Source organism: Pochonia chlamydosporia, chromosome 2 (genome assembly GCF_001653235.2).
Source record: "Pochonia chlamydosporia 170 chromosome 2, whole genome shotgun sequence".
Lineage (NCBI taxonomy): Eukaryota > Fungi > Ascomycota > Sordariomycetes > Hypocreales > Clavicipitaceae > Pochonia > Pochonia chlamydosporia.
In genome coordinates this window covers 2,274,917-2,296,504 of record NC_035791.1, presented here as the reverse complement: position 1 = coordinate 2,296,504, position 21,588 = coordinate 2,274,917, and the positions used below count along the sequence as shown (strand labels likewise).

Below are 21,588 nucleotides of genomic sequence, written 5' to 3'. Positions count from 1 at the left end.
CAATATATCTCTCTATTCTTTCTGGCCCCCGGTACAAGTGGCTGATAAGTACAGGATGGACCAGCTCGCGACGAAATACAAAACGATTCTGCACAGTTCAACATCTCAAAGGGTGGAATATAAAGCTAGAATTCATGTGCTTCCCACACCTTCTTCGCACGAAATTTTAGCCATCTTCTTCTACTATCATCAGCCATCATATTACCTATCGTTACGTCATTCAGCCTACCCTCTACTAGGTGTGCCCCCCAACTTCAGCAAGCTCTTCAGCTCCCCAATAGTAGAAATTTCCAAGAAAAACGCATCCCTAATCTCTACGCCCAGATTTTCTCGCAATTTCTGCGATATAACCAGCGACATGAGCGAGTCAAGACCCAGATCTACAATCCGCGCCTCATCTTGAAGCTGGTTGACCTCGACGCAGAGTTCCTCTGCAATCAAGGCGAATGCTCGTGGGATGAGCGTATTTTTCGCTGGTTCATTCTCCAGTGGAGGTGATGATACCTTCTTCTGAACCGGCTGCGCGTCTACATGGGTAGAGTCTGGTGTCCTAGCCCGACTAAGAGGCGTAAAAACATCAGCGGGAGGGGCCGAATGCTCGCTACTTGGAGACGATGCCGCTATCTTGGTTTGCAAGTCCCAAGGGGTAAAGAAACGGTTGAGCATTGACCTTGGCCATTGTCTGAACAGAATGGCCTCTACTACACCGACGATTTCCCCCTCTTGCAGAATGTACACATCGCCAGCAAACGAGTGGCTGCCCACACGAACCATTCTCACATAAGCGATGTATCGGCCCCCGGGCGCCAATGGCCTTGCAAAACGCATAGACTTCCAAGAGGGCGTGACGAAAAAGTTGTTCGTGTTGTCAAAGTTTGTCCCGCCATTGAGAATGAATCCTGACAGAGAAACAACACCGTCTATAAAGTGTGGCGGCACAGTCCACGTCCCGCTGGTGTCAGGGGGAAACACAACTTCAGCAACTGCTTCGTCCCCGTTCAGAATGACGGACTCAATTGCGCGATACATGGCTGAGTAGTCGACGAGTTTGCCGAAGAGGCCGTAGGCGAGGGAAGTGGTGAGCTTGTTGGCCTTTCCGGAAGCGACCATATCATTGAGGACTTGGACACGACTGGACACCAATGACGCGGAGAGAGACCATTTTGACAGCCAGGATGAGGGATCTTCGTAGGAGGCCTTGGCGTGGCAGTACCATAGTTGCTTTGCCGGGTTGAACCACTTGATGTGGACTTGTTTGAGGTCAAGGTCGGCTTCTGCGGTTGTGAGGATCGGCTGGGAGGTGTTGGTGGCCAGCTGTTTGACTACTGGGTCGTGGTATTCGAAATCTGTGACGTTGATGCCCACTGAGGAGTTGGGGAAGCATTTGTCGGATATACGTTTTGCAAGTGTGTATGCCATATCTGCGTGTAGGAACTAACAATATGTGAGGAAATGGTTCTGCTAATGTTTGGGACTTGGACAGGGGTTACTTACAGAAGATGCAACGCCGTAGCCGTTCATGGCGTGACCATCTACTACATCTTGAAGCGATGAATCCGTAATGCTGGTTTCAGAGGATACTATTGCTTTCGAACCGTCATATTGCTCTGATACAATACGGTGTATACTGGATGTCTGAAAGCCATTTACGCCCAACGAAGTTCCAGATTTAGATTCAGATTCAACTTGTCCCTTGGCGAGATTCCAATCTCCGCGATACTGGATCCAATAATTGCTGTTATTCCAAGCGTATGTCGGCGTGTCAACTAGCCGAAGCGCTGGCTCAAACGGCCGGTGATACTCGTCCCAGTCAATGTCTAAGCCGGCAGCATACAAGGCGCTCAGGGCTTTGGCCAGTGTTGACCAGTTTTCAATATCTTGGTGTAAGCTTGGGTATATGGCCTGGGCTGACGGCAGCGTACGGCTTATGAAACCGCAGCAGGTAGGATGGTGGCCCAACTCAAGCCACATGGTGGACTCAGACACGATGCCAGACTCGAATGCTGCGGTGAGAGCTCCGGCGAAGTTTACCGTTTCCCTAGTGGCAGCAGCAAGGTAGGAAACGTCGATGAGGTCGTCCGGGCTTAGGGGTCTAGCATATCGGGGAGATATGATGGGGATAGTGGGCTTCTTGCACTGGACTGCTCGAGACTCTTTTACAAAATCATCCAGCAGAGAGTCCATCTGGCTCGTGTGGTAGGCATGAGCGACATCCAGCAGAACTGTCTTGTATCCATGCACCGCCAGGGCCGCTGAGAGAGTATCCAAATCAGCGAGTGAGCCTCCAACAACTGTTTCGGCAGGACCGTTGACGCAAGTTATCTCAAAGGGAATACGGCCCGCTGCCTTTGTAATATTTGCCACAGAGGTGCGCACAGCTAGCATGCCGTGAGTGCCGGAGGTAAACAGTTCACTGCTTAGAAGTGTGGCACGAGTTCCAACGAGGAATATAGCATCGGTATCTGAAAGGACACCTGCTACAGCCAAGGCAGCGTATTCTCCCAGGCTGTGGCCGATTACAACTTTCGGATGGACACCAAACGCGGACCATAGTCGTGCCAGGGCAATCTCCACACACACTATAGCTAGATGCATAGAAACCAGCGAGACGTGCTGATGATCGCAAGCTCCGGTGACAGTGGGTAAGAATGACGGAAAGTTTTGCCGCTGCGCAAGACTGTCAAGATGGTCGATACAGCCACGGAAGATGGGGGAGTCTCGATACAGTTGTGATCCAATTCCAGTGTAGAATCGTCCTTGGCCTGTGAAGGCAAAGGCCACTGAGTGTAGCCCTCTCGGACTTGGCATTTTGGTAAGAGAACTTGCGATATGCGGTTGAAGCAGATCGATGGCTTCAGCTGGTGAAGTCGCCAGAACGGAAACTCGGTAATTGTAATGCATCTTCCGGGCGGATAAGGAGTACGCAACGTCAGAAAGAGAGACATCATTTCGTTCTCCGAGATATGTTACGAGCCTCGCCAAGTTTTCTTGCAGAGAATGAGCCGACTTTGCTGATATAGGAATGACGTGAGTTTTCCTTGTGTCCTCGCCAACCCTCGGCCGTGGCGTGGCTTCTTCCAGTATGACGGATGTATTTGACCCGGAGGCACCAAAATTGTTGACCATGGCTAGCCTCTTGCGCTGTGTCGGAGTTGCTTCCCACGGAGCCGGTGTATATGGAATGACAACGTTCCTCTCCTGCAGATCCCCTGGTAAAGAGGGATTCAATCGTGTCTTGATACCTATATGAGGAGGCACCAAACACTTTTGGAGAACCAGCAGGGTCTTCATAAAGCTCATGATACCAGCAGCAGCCTCACCATGTCCCATGCACGCCTTGACAGAGCCGATATAGAGCGGTTTATCTTGAGGCCGCCCATGTCCGTCGTTGTTTTCACGGGCAAAGACGCTCGTAACCGACTTCATTTCCGTGGTATCACCAGCTTGAGTGCCTGTACCGTGCATTTCAATGTAACCCACATCTAGAGGATCAATTCCCGCCCGTCTCACCACCTGTGTATAAAGATGTGCTTGTGCTCCGGCGTGCGGATGCGTAAGGGACACAGCTTCGGCCGAATGGTCAGTCGCGGCAGATAAAACGACTCCGAGAATGTTATCATTATCAGCCTCTGCGTCCTCAAGGCGTTTGAGAATCACGCTACCTACACCGTCTGCACGACAATATCCATCAGCTCCCTCATCCCACGTTTTGCAGCCGCCGGTTGGCGACAGGAAATGCCCACTGCTCAATCCAGCAAAGACGTCGGAGTTTGTCAGAATATTCAGGCCACCTGCAATAGCCATGTCGACGTCCGAGCTCCATAACGAAGTACACGCGGCTTGGATTGCCTGCAAGCTGGACGAGCAGGCTGCGTCGATGCTGGAAGCCGGACCCCAGAATTTGAAAAAGTAGTTGACACGGCCAGGGGCAAAGGCTCTGGCTCCACCGGGGATGTAATAAGTACCGATGTCTTGGCAGGAATTCACCTCGCGATAGTCGTCGCTTGCTTGTCCATAGAAGGTGCCTACCCGTTGGGTATGAATGCCTCCTCGCCCGTGAACGTAGCCTGCGCTCTCGAGAGCCTCGTACGCAGTAACTAGGGCTAGACGATGCATGGAATCAGTTTGCTCGGCCTCTCGTGGAGACATGCCGAAAAAGAAGGCGTCGAATAGTCCGGGATTCTCTACGAAGCAGCCGTAGGGCGTCTTGGAGGTATTCCGCTTCTTGCCCGTTGGGTCGACGTGGGTTTCAACGTTGAAACGATCCGCAGGCACAGAAGTATGAACATCTTGGCCTTGTTTCAGTATTTTCCAGAATGTTTCTGTGTCGTTAGCTCCTCCGGGGAAGCGACATGCCATTCCGACGACGGCGATTTTGGACGACTTGGCGTCTCGTGGAGGAGTTTTACCCAACGGGATATCCATGACTGCGGGTATTATATTAATGTTTGATAGTGTTGTGCCGGGGAGGTCGACTCGCCACTGCTGTAGTAGTTTCTCAGCGTAACGTGACGGTTGTATGGCGATGAATTGTACGCTTGGGGAAGAGAGTTGCTTCAATCGTTTCGTGATACTATCAGTAACCCGATCCCAGTGGATCTGTTGTGTGAGTATCTCTTCTATAATAGCTTCAAGTAGCATTGTGGCATCCGTATGCTCATACGTCTGTCCAGTCACGGGGGAGAATAAGGGGATATGTGAATCCTGGTGATCCATCTTTGGAACGATTTGACGGACGTGCTCTTTGCCGTATAACCGAGCCGTATGCCACATCCCTTGCACCTTCTTCATCGGTATACTCTTTGATCGATGGAAGAAGTCGCTTTCTGTAAAGAGAGCTCGCAGAGTGGCCGGTGGACCACAGATACTGACAGACTTGTCATCAACGCTAAACACAGTCGCCTTACTCGTCTCTGAATATCCCTGGAGGAGCAGTTAGCTGTGATGGCTGGCCCTTTGGTTTTAGTGTTGACCTCATTCAAGTCAATACCTTTTTCATGTTGAAACTATCAACGGCATTTAGGGCATCGTCTTCGTCAACGCCATGCACACAATGCACCCATGCCCCTTCTGCGTTGATCTCATCTGGTGAAACCTCTAATGACCGGCACACCTGGTCAACAACTAGTCCAAACCGGAATGCAACCCGCGTCATGCCCCGGGCAATACGAGGAATCATGGATATGCTAGGTGAAAGGCTAATGGCTGCTGCGGAAACCAGCCCTGATCCTGTTGCAATGAAGCTTGTATTGGTGCCTGTGAAGTTGTATTCCAGGGGAGAAGCTTCATGATATCTGTTACAGACTCAATATTAGCATTCTCTTGACGACGATTGACCTTAGTTTGGGAAGACTTACGAAATAAAACCACCTAATTGAAACACCAAGACCAAGACTCGTTCAATGGCCGGCCCGAGGGACGTTCTCCTGAGCTGGATAACATGATCGGTGAGGTCCAAGACGCTCTCGAAGCATGGCATCAACTCTCTCTGGGATTTTGTCAGTTTTTTGCACTCCTCCTTCAACGAGGTTGTAACAGCATCTAGAAACGAGTACAAGACGGGGTAGTCCCGTTCCTTGCTGAGAAGGCGTAACCTGTTGAACAAGTCTCGCTGGTCACCCTCTGGATCTCCCTGGGGTATCTCCCCTGAGAAGTAGATAATCTTGTGTTGTGCCATGGCACAAAACAAACCACCCTTTAGAGGAAAAGAAGAATGATGTTAAAGAACTGTATTTGTTTAATGAAGTTTACGAATTGAGATAGGTGGCAGGGAACAGCCGCGCCGGCCAGATTTATATCGAAATACTCGCATATTCCAAAAAAAATAAACAATAAAAAAAATAAATAGGCCACGTCCAGATCAGCTGCTTCGTGGTATTGTCAATTGAACTGTTCATTGTTTTCACCGAAAGAAGCAGCTCTTTTGCTGCCACGTGCGTGTTTCCAAGTTACGAGTAAGATATTTGATGCTGAATCTGAAATGTCAAGTTTTAAGGTTGTCTGGTTCCAGTGCCTTTTTATTAGTACTGCAATGGGCAAGTGCCGTGCGGTGGCACCTGCTGGATTGCCCTGTACCTGTGTCTATACCTGTGCCTGTGCCTGTGTCTGTGCATGCATGCATGTGAAGTTGTGCATGAAGTTGTGCATGAACCTCTCAAAGTGCATGTGCCACCCTTCAAATGTCTGGTTGATCGCAGAACGCCACTGCCAGCCAGAGGTTCATGCAATGATGGCAACTTTGAAACAATTGGCTCTTTGCAGTGTGTACTCGGTCCCCCGTGAATGTACGACCTTAGATACCTAGTACCTAGGTAGGTAAGTACGGAGTAGGTGCAGTCCGATTGTTGTATTGACGGGGGACAATGTCTAGTTCTGTTATGCGCGCCGACTTCAATGTTGCTCTGCCTTGGCAGCTTGACATGAAAAAGGAACATTGAAAGCACGGAGTCGATAAGCCAGCTGAATGACTCCGCACTCTCTACTCGGTGCATCTCAACTTATCTGCATCACACCGTCCTCAGAAAAATGCTTGACTTCGCTCCTGCCGTGCCAATTTTATCTTGTCAAGTCTCATCTCCTTCAACGGTACTCCGTCGTTCTCGGCGTGAATCATTTGCATATTCAGGGCAGCGGCACAGATGAAATGTCAGGGCGGACGCATAGACGAATACACACGGACAGACAGATACACATACATACCTAGGTACAAAAAGACAGACAGACACTTGCTTCCGTTTCCGTCTCCGTATCATCACCACACGCACGCAAATACGCACAATACATGGAATGTTTGAGACAAGTGCACCGAGCCCCTAACCATCATAAATCATAATCATCCGTCACAACCAGACGTCACCAACTTGGCTTGCCTACCAACATCCGACTTGGAGCTCAACGTTGACAATCCACTAATGTCCCAAGTGCCGACCCAAGAAATTTTTGATTTCATCATCTCGCTCATCAGCCGTTTCATCCCTACATGTCCTCCTCCACTGCTGACGTTGGCAGAGGCGCAGCACCGCCCCGATTGCCTTGTCCTCAGTACACCGACCTCACGTTGACATTGATTGGGTCCAGGAAGACGTAACTGGATGGGATGAGAGCCTCCAACCACGCTCCAACCACGTTGACACTGGGTGATTTGCGGCAGTCGTCCACAAAATTTCTTCGGTCTGCCACTCAACGGTGGTTCTTTTTTTGGGTCGTCGGTGCGAGTGGATCGACGAAACAAGTCGTGTCTGGTGTCTGGCGAAGTGTGGAGTTGAAGTGACAAAGCAATCAAGGTGTCTGTTGGTCTGTTGGTACATGTGGTTGGTACTCTGTACTCCGGACTCTGTGTGGTGGTTGGTGGTTGGCGGTGTATGGTGGATGGTCTCTGCTGTGGCCGCTCCTGTCTGGTTGTGACTGACCTGGCTGAGAGTTCACTGCCTCCTTCCCTCGTGTTCTATTTCTGTTCTTTCCTACTTTGCCCAATCTGTGCTTGCTGGATAAAGTCTGGTAACTTGACTTCTTTTCATGTCTCCGTGAAATCGCTCTTTATTACCACGCGGGATCCATCTTGGTTTTCTGTCTTTTAGAGTTCTTTTATTTTTACTGTATTTTTTCATTTTCTTTCGTCGCTAGTCTCAACTGCATTCTCAATCTCGGTACGGTGTCTTGTTGTTCTGGAGCTTCAGAACCCTGCACAGGCTTTGATGACATTTGGTTGCTGAATTCCTACACGTAACATCTGAGCTTCGTTTACGGAGTACTACAGCATTTTTTCATTGATTCAACTCAGCCGCCGAACAAAAACAAAAGTTCTTTGCAATAGAGCTACAGTACCTAGGTACTTTGCATTTTATTTGTACATTTCCGCCACTCCGCAGCCATGTTGACACCACTGCGACATGCCCATGCCGTCCTGACAGCGCTGGTCGCTTTCTCACATGCGGTCCACGCTCTTCCACAACTGCCTTCATCATCAACCACAGCCGTTGCTCCATTGCCATCAGGCATCTCCTCTGGTAATGCCTGCAATAACTCTCCGACTCTCTGTGGTCGTCAGTACAACTCCATTACACACATGGGAGCCCACAACAGCGCCTTTCTACGAGACAGCAGCACTGGCAACTCCATAGCCGGAAATCAGTTCAAAAACGCAACCATCGCCCTGGACGCTGGTCTCCGACTCCTTCAAGCACAGGTTCACAAGCCAAATTCTACCCTGGAACTTTGCCATACCTCGTGTAACTTGCTCGATGCCGGGGATCTGGAAACATGGCTAAAGAGCGTCAATGACTGGGTCACCAGGAACCCCAATGATGTTGTAACTTTGTTGCTAGTCAATGCCAACAAGGCCCCTGCTTCCGACTTTGGCGCCGCCTTTGAAGCCTCGGGCCTTGCAAAAGTCGCCTACAAGCCGCAGTCAAACACTCTGACGTCCACCTGGCCGACTCTCCAGGACATGATTCGCTCCAACTCTCGTGTCGTCACCTTTGTTACAAACATGGACTTCTCCGCATCCACGCCCTATCTCCTCCCCGAGTTCGATCATGTCTTCGAGACGCCATTCGAAGTTACTGCTCTTGGTGGCTTCAACTGCACTGTCGATCGACCATCCAAGGCTAAACCGCCATCTACCTCTTTGGCCAACGGCTACATGAGCCTTGTCAACCACTTCAAATACCAAAATCTCATAGGTACCGTGCAGGTTCCCGACGCCGATGCCATTGAGACCGTCAACAGCGCGAGTACCGAGCAACCTGGAAATCTGGGCAAACACCTGGAGCAGTGCAAGACGGAGTGGGCGAAACAGCCCAATTTTGTGCTGGTTGATTTCTGGGACAAGGGCGATCCTATCGCTGCCCTGGATAGTATGAACGGTGTGACGGATGCCAAGGGAAGGACTACGACACAGTCGAGTGGCCAGTCGGCCGGGAGCAACTTCGCTCAAGAGAGGAAACTTGGAACCGGGGCTCTCGTGGCCTTTGTTTCGGCTGCGTTACTGCTGGTGTAGTGAAATGTGGTCCACGGAATTAACTGATTTGATTAGCGAGGCGTTGTTATCTTTTTATTTTTATCTTTTACTTTTTATTTTTCTTGGGATTGCATTCACCTAGGCTAGAGCAATGATACAGGATAGATTGGCTTACATACTTAGATATAAGACGGTTTGAGCTGGGATCAGCTCCCCCGCGTACCAATAAATGAGCCCGACAAGCTCTACTTTTGCATGAACCTTTGTATCGCAGTTGGTAAATCTTTAAACATCTACCTAAGTAGGTAGGTAATGGCAACTTGGGCAGTTGCACGAGTGAGGCCCTCCTTTCGCTTCTTTCAGCTACTACCTCGTTGCTGCCCAGAGGCAATTGGAGAAGCTATACGATGGAAAGAACACACCAAGAGTGACATGTTTGTTCAGATGTGTGACCCAAGTAAACACAGGCCAGTCTCGTCGTCCCAGAACACAACCATCACTTTTTCGAATACTACTACTGTTACTACTACTGCTACTACTACTACTACTACTACTACTACTACTACTACTACTACTACTACTACTACTACTACTACTACTACTATTGACGCTGTACATCTCGTCCTGTCTTTTAACGTCCCAGACTTTCCCAGATTTCCACACTTTCCCTGACATGGAGCAGAAATGGACACAGCACTGGGTCAGGCACCAAGTTCTGTCACTCCCCGAGCTGCTTGTTCATATATTCGAGTATCTAGAACGCGAAAAACCGACCTTGGCAGCCGTAGTAAGAGTCTCTCAACGGTGGTTTGCTTGTGGAACACACGTCCTTTGGCAAGAAGCACCATACCAAAAGCTTCTCCAAGTCGAAGCCAGCCGTCGTCAAATTTATGCCCCAAAGTTCACCAAAATTATATTCGAGGGCGATGATGACGCACCCGTTCACTTTGAGTTTGAGGAACTGAAATTCTTGAACGTAAAGATACTCTCAGTTGGGGCAGAGCGGAACAAGGATGGCCGTCAGCCTTTCATACGGCAGTACCTTCAGCAACCCTTGCAAGACTTTTGGTATATTGGAGGGGACTTGGACCACGACTTCTTAACCTACGTGAAGGATACATGCTGGAACATTCGCAGGATTCAACTCGACTCGCCAGGGCCTAAAGTCACGCCCGGGTTTTTCTACAGTTTCATCTCCGAATTGCGGACACTGCATCACATGGAATTCAAGCACCAGATGGACCACCTGGTCACCGGTGATCTCCTCGTGCATCTTGCGAGTCGAGAGAATCTTTCACACTTGGTGATTGGAACCTTTGTCCGCAACAAGCTTGTTCGCCGACTGGTGAGGGAAGTTCGTGAACCATTCCCAGCCATTCGAGACCTGTTCATGAACATCGAGACGGACAGCTTCTCCTTATTAGTCAAGTTTTTGGGAAATCTTACTCACCTTCACCTTATGGTCCGGGACGACTACGGCGAAGTCATCCGTAAAATTGCCCCCCTGACTATATTGGTGAAACTAGCACTGGAATTCACAATTGACACTGAGCTTTCCAAGGACGAAATTATGGCCCTCAAGTCATTCCCCAGAGTTCGCGTGCTTCGCATTTTCACACATGGACAACAAGGCGCAGTACATGTCTCAGCGAGGAATTCTGGCTTCTCGGATTCTGACTTTGATCATGTAGTCAAGCATCTCCCGGCGTTGCGAGAATTTGCCTTCAACGTGGCAAGCAATTTGACCGCCGAGGCCCTCGCGTCTCTGTCTCGCCACTGCCGGTGGCTCAAAGACGTTTCAATACCCCAAAAGTTCGACATGGAACCGTTTGTTAGGCCGGAATCGCAACCACAACTGAGTCTCCCTTACCTGATGTGGCTCAGCATTGATGGGTTCGTAACACCGCCGGTGCAAGATGATGCAGAAGAAGGGTTAGTAGTGAAATCTGTCCGCGCTCAAGGAGTGCCTATTTGTTGCGGGACGTAGGCTAATTTCTTAATACTTGATATAGCCAAAGACCCGATCCCACTGTACTTGTCGCCAGGCTGAGAGAATGGTTTCCCAGGCTGCAGAGGGTTTATGTTGAAAGCATCGAGGATTACACACAACATTTCAACGCTGAATTCGAATCTTTGGTCGGTGGACAGTAGTTTAGACTCTAATTATAGGCATTGCATTCTGATTCTGGCCGCCTCTGGCCGCCTCTGGTAGCTCTTGGAAGGCAAATGAGATAATGTGAAGCTTGACGCCAATCATACATCTTTTATGGCGACGGTATACATAGTTATCAGAAGAAGTGAAGGCTGCGAACATAATTGAATCAGACATGATCACTCTTCATGGAGTCTAGAGTTGGTGAAATGAATGCAGCAAAGCCGCTTAGGCGTGACGCCGTTGAAACCGGTTTAATTTGAACCCAAACACTTGTGCCACATCTAGGCAAGTAGGTAGGTATGCAATTTTAACTTCGCAATTGAATCCAATTTAACAAATTTTAATGTAATAGCCTAGACTAGAACCTGTCAACTGTCACGAATAAGGTCATTTGTATATTGGGTGTACATGGTGTTAGTCCGTTTGCAGCCAGATTTCTTGTCCATCGACTCGGCAGTTGAGGGTTTTACAATGATAGAAAAAACGATTAATTTAATACGAGGACCTTACTGTCTCTAGAGACTGGTATCGCATAGGAACTCATCATGTTGTTCCAGTGTCTCCTTGTAGTCCCAAGTTTGGCCTTGACTTCGGTGGAGCCATCATAATCTCCAATTCGGCGGATCTAAACTACCAATCTGCCATTCACCATCAACATCACATCACGTCACACACAAACAGAATGGACTACGCTTCTATTCCCACCCCGTCAGCATGCTACGCCGACTTCTGCCTCATCCCCGTACGTTTCACCGGTCCTTACCCCGTACCATCTAACAACCGCAGGTCGGCACAGGCAAAGTCTCTGTTGCGGATGAAATCGCACAGGTGCAGCGCGTCCTCAAGGCAAGTGGGTTGAAGTACACGCTTCATTCGGCGGGTACTACCGTTGGTATGCATTCCAAGCTACTGGGGTTGTGGCGGAGTGCTGACGTCTGGTAGAAGGCAGTTGGGATGAGGTTATGAGTGTGGTTGGCAAGGCGCATGCGGTGGTGCATCAGGGGGGAGTGGTGAGGGTGCAGTCGAGTATGCGCGTGGGGAGCAGGTATGTTATGTTTGTGCTTTGTGTTTGTGTTCAAAGGGCATTGCTGATGTTTGTAGGACGGATAAGAAGCAGACTGCTGAGGAAAAGGTTCGGAGGGTGGAGGAGTTACTGGAGAAGTGATCGAAGTTGTTCTTGATGAATCAAGTAGCAAGTATCAAGTGTCGAGTGTGAAGCGTGCTCACTGGACGGGATTATGCATGCAATTTGGGTTTATTGTAACAGCTACAACTACTCATACAAGCACCTTTTTCACAATTACCACCCATCAACTAACCATGCCTCGTGACCCCATTACCATTCAGATTGCACACGGAGGATCTTTCATCCCCGCATAGTCATCTTCTTCTGACTTCTTCGGAGATCCTTCTCCTTCTCTTTCTCGAGATACTTCTTCTGGGCCTTGGCATCCAGGCCCTTGAGGTCAGCATCCCGCTTTGCCTTCTTTGCCTTCTCCTTTTCCCAGAGACGCTCTTCGTTCTTTTCCTCCTCGGCCGTCTTTTTGATTTGCGAAATCATGGCTTCACGAGTGGCACGAACTTTCTTCAGGACCTCGGGGCGGAAACGGGCGTTTTGCACCAGGAAATCCGGGAGGCGGAGGAAGTACGAGAAGATGGGTAGCAGGGAGTCGTAGCTGTTGCCAGAGGGGAGACGGTACTTGAGGAAGATGCGCTTGCGGGGCGTGGCGTCATCCAGCTTGACGGGCTTCTCGACGGGCTGGTCGGAAACGATGAGGTACTCAAAGTTATCGCCGGCAGCGACGACAGCGTCAATGAGGTCCTGGGTGAGCAGGGTGTCCGTGACTTCGGCGCTCTCGCTCATAATGGTCAACCAGTTGGGCAGCTTGGAGTTTTCCTTGGTAGCAGTGAGGGTGACGTCGTAGCGGTCCTCACGGAGACGCTTCATGCTCTCCTTGTGGACAAGGGCCCAGACGAATCCGTCGTAGTTGCTCTTGGTGTCCTTGGCGCGCGCTTCCTCACCACCAGGCAGAGAGGGGAGAGTGAGATTCTCCTTGCCGTCGAAGGGGTACAGGAAAGCTTCCATGACGTCGCTGGGGGCAGCAAAGGCGTCGCTGAAGAAGGAGGCGGCTGTTTCGACGAGTCCCATGACGGGGTTGAACTTTTTGGTCATGGTGAGCTTGACGTCGACAAAGGCCGTGTTTTGCCGTCCAGAGGCGTAGGTGGCGAACTCGAACAGCGACTTCTCCTTGAGGAGGGAGTCGGGCTTGATGTCCTCGTTGTCCAAGGTGGGCACGCCGCCGAACCCGACGAGGGCGAATTCCTTCCTCAGGATGGAGGCATTGGCTCGGATCCACGACTTGGCCTTGGAGCGATTGGCCCGCGCACCGATGATGTGGAAGAGGAAGATGAAGGCTGAGAGCGCGAGGATGATGCCCTCCGCCTTGAACTCGGACAGCGAGTGCCGCTCGTGGACGTTGTACCACTTCGTGTAGGGCCTCGTCGTGGCAGCGGCACCGGCAGCGCCTCCCAACGTCGCGGCATTGGGGGCAGGCTCCGCGACGGGATCAGGAGCTCCAGCAAAGTCGGCAAAGTCTATGAAACGGCGGTTAGCATTCGGGGGTTGAAGAGAATATGTAATTCTCGCAAAAATCATCCAGGGGCAAAGGCGCATTTCTCACTCGCATTACAGGATCAAATGCGAGGATGCCATTGGACTTGCGGAGGTTCAACTGACCTGGATCAGCTTTGCGATTGGCAACAGGCTCGTTGGCCTTGCCGCCGCCAAAGACGTTTTTCAAAAGATCGGCCATGGCTGCTGTGGTCAATGGGGGACGATACGGGCGAAGGTTGAGGGAGCGGAGAGGGAGCTCTTCAGCCAACGTGGAAAATTGGAGGTCAACCGCTTCTGTGGAGAATCTATGGAGGTGGGTCAAGTCGTTAGCGTTGAGGGTCTGGGGCTTCGTCTGTTGGTCTAGAAGCGGATGACAGGTCTGGTGTGGCAAAGGGTCCAGTTTGGATGCTGATGGCATGTGCCGCTTTTTGGATTTGTAGAAAGACTTAGATAATCGTGTGAAAAGATGCTCTGATGATGGGCTGTATCGGATACGATGGGCTGGCGAGAGTCCCAAGTTCTTGGCGTTGTCTTTTCCTGTAAGTACTGTTGCTTGAGCTTGGCCAGCTATTCTGCGCCCGAACAAAGCACACCGTGTGAGACAAGTTCAATGGCGATGATATTCATTCTCAAGCTGGCAACCTTGTATCTATTGAAAGCAAGTACACTTTTCTAATATAGAAGCTGGGTTTACGCGTTGTGGTAAACTTTGAAGGAAGTACGAAGTACTCCATAGGAAGCTCCTGGGTCGATGGACACCGTTGCCCCGCCAACCTGATCTTCGACATCCGCGCTGACCATTCACTTCAACTTGGACGACACAAGTCCAACAATGATGACAGTGTTGCGTCCAAAGTCAACATGCCTCGAACGAAAGCGACAGTCAAATATGGCAAAAGGTCGACTCGGACCAAGGCTGAACGCCTTTTCGCCGAACTGCCCCAAAGTCCAGTGCGACACCCGAAAATCGCAGATATGGACGACACCATTGCTTCAATTACAGAGAAGCTATCGATAGTTCAAATAGAAGACGAACCAAAGCAGCCTCGAAGATCGCCTCGGAAGAGTATTAAAAGGATAGAAATCATAGACGATGCAACAGATTCATCAGATAGCCCGGAAGATCTTGGCGATTCGGACTACAGAAACACCAAGGGCGACTCTCAAGAGACGATCTCCACAAACGACAAATCCCTCGACGAATTTCAAGAGCAGCAATCACTAGCGGACTTGACCGGGGACACCTCACTGCGAATCCTAACCTGGGATGATGTTTGCCCGCCCGGAGACCGCATAGAAAAGATCGCAGAAGCCTCCTATGCAGAGGTATACCGCGTCACAAACGAGCGAGGAACCAGTGTGATTAAGGTGATCCGATTACCGTCGCCGATTAAGCCACAGACCAAAGCCCAGGTGCGATCCAGGCTCGTTGACGAGGAACCCCACTCGGAGAATGATGTCAATGGCGAGTTGCAGATATCCGAGTGGTTGGCGGATATCCCTGGCTTTGTGGTGTACAAAGAGAGGTATATTGTGCAGGGGAAGACGTCGAGAGCGTTGCTGGAAACGCACCAGGTGTTTCAGAGGCGGATGAAGAGGAAGGATCCTGGACGAGCGCAGTTTTATCCGTCGCCAAGTCGATACTTGGATGATACCAAATTTTTGGTTGTTGAGTTGGGGGATGCTGGTACTGCGTTGGAGGATTGGGAGTTGAAGAGTGAGAGTGAACTCTGGGATATTTTTTTTCTGGAGGCAATTGCATTGGCCAGGGCGGAGGAACTGGCCATGTTTGAGGTACGTTTGCTCTGCGGTACGGCGATAGTACGAATAACAACAGCAGTCTAACATTGTCGCAGCATCGCGATCTTCACGAGGGAAATCTGTGTATCCGACAAGTACGACCTACGACGCAAAAAAAACCTGGGGCACAGGGATACTTTGGCTATTCGGGCGTCGACATTACCATCTTGGATTATGGATTGTCGAGAGCAGAGGACCTGACTATTGACTTTGCGAAACCAATCGCCTACGACCTGGAGCGAGATCTCAGTCTGTTCACAAGCACACACGCGGCACAATGCAAGATCTACCGGCAGATGCGGTCGTTTCTGCTTCGCGCAGATCGCAAATGTCTACCGCCGGAAGCACACAAGACTCCTTATGCCAAAGGCGTGGATGGCCCGCTCTGCTGGGAGGCATACGTGCCATACACAAATGTGCTCTGGCTCGCCTATCTCTACGAATACCTAGTTGAAAATTTTCAAGGCGATCCCAAGGAGGTGGCTGAATTCAAGAAGCTGACGGCAGATATGTGGACGTACTTGAACCCGGACGCCGACGACGATGTTCCCTGTTTCGGTGCTGCCGGGGACATTGTGTGCTTTGCAGTCGAATCAGGCTGGATCCGCGAAGAACAACTCCTTGGGTTTGAGCCGTCGATGATTGAAAGAGAAGACAGTATCATTGTATCGAGAGATGATGGGGACGCGGACGTTTCGTGGAGACGAACATCGAAGCGATTCGTGGGATGAAGGGTGGCTGCTTAACGCCTCACAGGTGTAAGGGGCAACCGTTGTATTATACATGGCGTGTTTTGTTACTGGGAGTATATATCCATGTGTTTTTGCTGCAGAGGCGGCGTTTGACGAAATTATAGATACCACGGGTCGGGATGGAGTGCTTCTAGTCGAGTTATTTGGACATAATGTACAGTTTGGATACTACAGTAAATACTCATAGAACGCTTTAGAACAAAAGAAAGAAGCAATTATAATGGACGCTAATTCAATCTGCAACGCTGCAAGGGTTATTTCACCCGCCATCACCGACCAGATTCCAGGAGCACATCCGCGAAAACGGATTTGATTTGCCTGTGATTGTTGGTTCGGGGTCTCCGCGATTGACAAGCGGTACCCAACCCAATTCATAAAGATGGGCAATGGCTTTGATATGCGCATTGGCAATGTGGAAATGAAAGCAGGCACAAGACTCGAGACAATGCAGTTGGCGATACTGGAAAGGGTTCGTCATCTCCGATTTCTGGGGCAATTTGCACATCTGATGGGTGGGACCCCTGCATGGGGTGGCATCAGATGGAGGTGGTGGGAGAACATGACGATGCAATGCTGGAGAAGTAAGTCCTCGTGATGGATAGTGGAGGCTGTAGAGGTACTTTCAATAGCATGCGGAGATTGGGTAAACAGAAGTATCTTACTAACACTCATAAACAGGCCAGTTGTCGCCGAGGTCAACAAAAGATGGTTCGTGCAGTTGAGCGCCCCCAACAGGATCCCTGTCATTTGGCACCGGAAGCAGCCCATGCTATTGGCTACAGTTGCTGGAGTCGCTCTGGAAACTGCCTGCGTTCTGCAGATGCCCAAGGAACCAAACTGAGAGCACGGCCGACCCCAAAGCCTCGGCTTAATGCTGCCCTCCACAGCGCCAGAGTTCAACGACCGAGAAAAAACCCACTTGGAGCTCTTTCGACCGCCTCCCGACTGCCCGACTGGCATGCTCGACGACGGCACCGGAACACATGTCATGTCGCGGTCCGCCATTTGATCATTCTCATCTACGCGGCCTTTGGCTTTCTCTGGCACGCATTTTCCAATTCTACTCCTCTTCTTCCATTCTTGCCTCGTTTGTGCTGGCGCCGCGCTACAGCATCACAAAACTATTATCTGGTCTTCACTGGCCAGCCCGGTCATCCATCGTCGGCCTCCGACCTCTTGTCACTTCGGTATCTAGGAAGGGGCCTCTCCTCTCCATCTCTTAACCGTCAATTTATCGATTGTGCTATTCTGGAGAAAAGCACCACAACCACTCCGCATATGCCGAACCGGTAACTCCCCTGCTCGAACTCTGGGTTATCCGTCATGTCGTCCGTCAATGGATCGTCCTTTGCTGCGGGCAGTCCGACCATGACCGCCTCTACCTCGGACGCATTTGGCCGCAACATTCTTTCGTCGTCCATTTCTTCGTTGCAGTCGTCCACCATCGCGTCGAGGCATACGTCTCAGATTTCCAAGACATATCGCCAAGCCTCAACCTTATTCCTGACGCGTCGATTACCCGAGGCACTCACCACTCTAACACCACTCATCACCCCACCCGGCTCTGCTGATGACGGAGAGCCCGCACCCGTAGCTGCTGCTTCGAGGACCACGAGGATCAAAGTATGGAGCCTGTACTTGACCATTCTTAATGCCATTTTGGAAATGGACCCTGAGGAGGGCAAAGACGCTTTTGGTAATCAGGAATGGAGGGCGTTGTGCTCAAAGGTCCGCGACGGACAAGTATGGGAGGAGGTTGTTCATAATGGCTACCACGGTGTTGAGGGTGACGTTGACTCTGACGTCGTTATCAATCTGTAAGCATGGGCCAATTTTCCTGGCTAATTGAACTGGGAGACTAACCACACTTCTTGCAGTGCAACACTTCTACTCGCACATGCTCGTGATCAGACGTTGAATCAGCGTCGGTTGGAGACATATCTCGCCACTACTACCGCCCCGAATCTCGATCTCGCGGGCAAGTTCAACGGCTCACCGGCTCCTGGGTCGCGGATGGGATCGCGATACCGATCACCAGCTCCTGGTACCAGTGGCGCAAACACACCCCGAGATCTCAATGCCCGTGTCAAAATTCTTGAGCTGTATACTCTGCACGTTCTACTACGGAATAATGAATGGGAGTATGCTCGTGAATTCATCAGTGTAAGCTCAGTTCTGGATGATGAGCGAAGGGAAGCCTTCCTCCAGGCACTTCAGAGTTTGCAAGAGGATCAGCAAGAGCAGGAACGCCTGGAACGCGAAGAACGTCAAAGGCAAGAAGAGGAGCTCCGCCGGGAGGTTGAGGAGGCCAGACGACAGCGAGCGGAAAATGAAGCCAGGGAACGGAAGAGGCTGGAGGAAGAGCGAGTGCGACGAGAAGCCAGTGAAGTCGACTATGGTGTTGAACAATCACCCAGTTCCTCAACAAGCGGCAACAGGTCTCGCCAAAATAGACCCCAGCCCCGGCATAATAAATCGTCCATCTCATCACGACAGAATGGCAAAGCCGTGGCGCCCGCGACATTTACTGCAAGAGCTACTATGGTCATGACCAGGTTACGGTCAGTAATCGAGGAGCTGGCCGTTGCTCTGAATAGCAACCCTGCTCTGCTGATGAGATTCTTGGTTTTCCTGGTGGGATTTCTGGTCATGCTCGGCCACAAGGGCCTGAGGCAACGAATTCAGAGAATCTTGGGTACTTCATGGAATAAAGTAATGGCTACGGCCGGCATGGGCACCAAGGTCAGTTATATTTAGCTTGACTCTTGTATTATATGAGCTTCTTGGTTTTACAGCATCATGAGGAGTTTTGGATTCAGAGGGATTTTCTTTTGTATCAACTACGTAGGTATATTATCATTGGGCTACGACTTGATTATGCTCATACTGAGACGGCAACGCAGGTTGCTTTATATAGTACAGATGCGGCATGTTCCATGTATATGCGTCTTCTAAATATATATTTTACACATGATACTTACCGAGACCTTGGAACTTGAGATACTTTTGACAACTGTGATACTTGACAATTGTCTTCGGTAGATGTGTGCAATCTCCATTGTGTAAATTCTTATCATTGAAATGGTAAATGTATGAACTCCTTTGGCTCTAACTTCATATCAATTGCCCAACTTTTTGCATTTCAACCATATACACTCCATAACGCCAAAAACATGCAACATATCAAGCGCCGTCTTAATAGATCCCGAATATGTTCTCCCTACACTTGAAACAATTGCCCAGACCCGGGCCACATCAAGGCTAGTAATTCGCCGACCGATTCGTTTTCTTTTGATAAAACAGCTGCACAACCTGTTAGCACCCATTGTCTCTTTCGCAGTAGCAAAGTGTGAAAACTTACATCCGTCCTCGAACTGCCTAGATTTATAATCTTGGGGCATCCATCGCGATCCTTCTCCAACCGCGTACATTCGAAGCAGTAAAAGGCGTCGGAGATGCCCTCGCCGCCACATACGACACACTTATTCTGGTAGTTGCCGAAGCTGCACTCGTCGCAGATGCGCACGAGGGTCGTGGGTCGTACGTAGGAGTCGCAGACTGGGCATTTGCCGTCGCATTTATCGCAGAGACGGCCGATGGCGATGCCTGATTGTTTGCGGCACATGACGAGATCGCTGGGTGGTTGTTAGCCTGCGCTTTGAGAATGGAAATTGCGAGGGAGACTTACGGGTGATGGCGAGACATGGTGGCTGATGCGGTGGTGAGGAGGTTTGGGGATGCGAAAGGTAGAGATGGAGGTCGAGGAATATGTTTTCGCCTCCGTCTTCGAAGAGTAGAAGTTGTAGGGTTGAGCTTTTGGATTTCTCAGCCTTGCGTGGCGGGCGATTCTGGAAAGTTGGCGAGCAAAACCTCGGCCAGGAAATGTTGGCCAATCAGGCGACGGCGCTGTTGAAATGATTCCATGTCATTGACCCCCAGAGACAGATTGGCAACTGGTGCTGCCCCACTTTGTGTAGCTCGACAGCAATAATTTGGAGACGACAAGCTGTTTGATGTGTCCATGTTCTTGCACGACTGGCAACGATCCTTGATTTCCGACATTACGATTTATACACGGCGACGAGGGCACGCCACTGGGGATAGCTGGCTACGCTGATGGATCCTTTCGAGTATATGCGATAATCCCACGACCGGTTCATCATGGCGACAGAGGCGTACGTGCAGCCTTGCTACATTATCACCCATGACAATTATTTTAAATCTAACCTCAAAGCAGCATCCCTCAGGGCATGGCAGGATCGCCAAAGACAGAAGAAGGCAGCGTTACCGTTGAAGATGCGCCTCTGAAAAGAAAAGCATCTCTCGTCGATGAAGAGAACGATGCATCTGTCCCCAAGCGCCAACGACAACATGACGACGACCAGTCACCACCTCGTAGACCCTCCATCCAAGAAGATCGAAGAGCATCAGCCACACAAGAAGAGAAGAAGCGCGGAAAGCGGTTATTCGGCGGTCTTCTCAACACGCTTAGTCAGACAAGCACGAATTCACAGCACAAGCGGCGGCAGGAAATCGAACGACGGCAGCAGGAACGCATGCAGAAGCAGAGAGATGAGGATGACCAGAAGAGGGCGGACAAGGTGGCGAGAATAAAGGAGGCTAGGATGGTGGACCAGATTGGCTTCGAGGAACAAGTGGTAAGCTTTTACTTTGAGTTGTGGATCGCGCGCATGCTAATGGTGGTGTAGATGCGGAATAAGCACTCCAAGTTGTTGGCTTTGGCGGAATTTCTCAAGACGAGAACACAGCCCGCGATTGTGAGTTTGATATTTCTGTCTTATGGATTATGTATGGGTTGTGTGTTAATGCTGGGGTAGTATTTCTTGCCGTGGAAAAGGACCGCCGACCAGGAAGATACCATTGACGATCAAGTTCGCGCTGCAAAAGCCACGATAGCGAAGGAGGAAGAGGAGTTCAAGTTGAAGAAGGAGCGTCACTTGAGTCGGTATCGACCTCGGCGGGTGTCACACGCGGACAAGGAGGCGGTGGTTCCTGGGACTGAGGCGGATGCAGATACAGATAGGCGTGGTGGTGATGCGCCGGAGCCGACAAAGAAGGAGAGCGAGCCACACAAAGCCGGGCATCACCATGATCCCCATGATGAGTCGGGGGATGTGTTGGTGGAAGCAGATGAGGATATGGTTATTTACTAAGACGTCAAGCGAGGGATGGGATTCAAAAGCGTCAATTTGTATTATACGGCATTGCTGAGCTGGGCGTTTCTGCTTGTAAAATAGTTGGGGTGGTGATTTGGAACTAGATCGATTAGCTACCATGGTCAATTCAA

At 50.4% G+C, this 21,588-nt stretch overlaps 8 protein-coding genes across 8 annotated transcripts; 6 read left to right on the top strand and 2 right to left on the bottom strand.

Annotated features, from left to right (window-relative positions):
- Positions 1 to 225: 225 nt before the first annotated feature.
- VFPPC_02813 (polyketide synthase) lies at positions 226 to 5,677 on the bottom strand (the record flags this gene model as incomplete). The annotated part of the gene is made up of 4 exons (XM_018282402.1): positions 226 to 1,434; positions 1,495 to 4,923; positions 4,991 to 5,294; positions 5,358 to 5,677. 4 exons carry the CDS (start codon positions 5,675 to 5,677, stop codon positions 226 to 228), a joined length of 5,262 nt encoding a protein of 1,753 aa, XP_018146867.1.
- Positions 5,678 to 7,870: 2,193 nt separating this feature from the next.
- VFPPC_02812 (PLC-like phosphodiesterase) lies at positions 7,871 to 8,998 on the top strand (the record flags this gene model as incomplete). Its single annotated transcript, XM_018282401.1, has 1 exon — positions 7,871 to 8,998. The coding sequence occupies one exon, from the start codon at positions 7,871 to 7,873 to the stop codon at positions 8,996 to 8,998; it is 1,128 nt and encodes a 375-aa protein (XP_018146866.1).
- Positions 8,999 to 9,632: 634 nt separating this feature from the next.
- On the top strand, positions 9,633 to 11,110 carry VFPPC_02811 (F-box-like domain-containing protein; the record flags this gene model as incomplete). The annotated part of the gene is made up of 2 exons (XM_022428294.1): positions 9,633 to 10,891; positions 10,972 to 11,110. The coding sequence occupies 2 exons, from the start codon at positions 9,633 to 9,635 to the stop codon at positions 11,108 to 11,110; spliced, it is 1,398 nt and encodes a 465-aa protein (XP_022284570.1).
- A 686-nt stretch (positions 11,111 to 11,796) lies between these two features.
- On the top strand, positions 11,797 to 12,279 carry VFPPC_15567 (cell wall biogenesis protein Ecm15; the record flags this gene model as incomplete). Its single annotated transcript, XM_018293320.1, has 4 exons — positions 11,797 to 11,856; positions 11,901 to 12,006; positions 12,057 to 12,159; positions 12,216 to 12,279. 4 exons carry the CDS (start codon positions 11,797 to 11,799, stop codon positions 12,277 to 12,279), a joined length of 333 nt encoding a protein of 110 aa, XP_018146864.1.
- Positions 12,280 to 12,480: 201 nt separating this feature from the next.
- VFPPC_02809 (hypothetical protein) lies at positions 12,481 to 13,927 on the bottom strand (the record flags this gene model as incomplete). The annotated part of the gene is made up of 2 exons (XM_022428293.1): positions 12,481 to 13,709; positions 13,852 to 13,927. The coding sequence occupies 2 exons, from the start codon at positions 13,925 to 13,927 to the stop codon at positions 12,481 to 12,483; spliced, it is 1,305 nt and encodes a 434-aa protein (XP_022284569.1).
- Positions 13,928 to 14,703: 776 nt separating this feature from the next.
- VFPPC_02808 (protein kinase-like domain) lies at positions 14,704 to 16,259 on the top strand (the record flags this gene model as incomplete). The annotated part of the gene is made up of 2 exons (XM_018282398.2): positions 14,704 to 15,543; positions 15,585 to 16,259. 2 exons carry the CDS (start codon positions 14,704 to 14,706, stop codon positions 16,257 to 16,259), a joined length of 1,515 nt encoding a protein of 504 aa, XP_018146862.2.
- A 1,344-nt stretch (positions 16,260 to 17,603) lies between these two features.
- VFPPC_13341 (peroxin 26) lies at positions 17,604 to 19,037 on the top strand (the record flags this gene model as incomplete). The annotated part of the gene is made up of 2 exons (XM_018291118.1): positions 17,604 to 18,097; positions 18,158 to 19,037. 2 exons carry the CDS (start codon positions 17,604 to 17,606, stop codon positions 19,035 to 19,037), a joined length of 1,374 nt encoding a protein of 457 aa, XP_018146861.1.
- Positions 19,038 to 20,441: 1,404 nt separating this feature from the next.
- On the top strand, positions 20,442 to 21,454 carry VFPPC_02806 (Pinin/SDK/MemA protein; the record flags this gene model as incomplete). Its single annotated transcript, XM_018282396.1, has 4 exons — positions 20,442 to 20,455; positions 20,518 to 20,938; positions 20,990 to 21,058; positions 21,119 to 21,454. The coding sequence occupies 4 exons, from the start codon at positions 20,442 to 20,444 to the stop codon at positions 21,452 to 21,454; spliced, it is 840 nt and encodes a 279-aa protein (XP_018146859.1).
- Between the last annotated feature and the right edge of the window lie 134 nt (positions 21,455 to 21,588).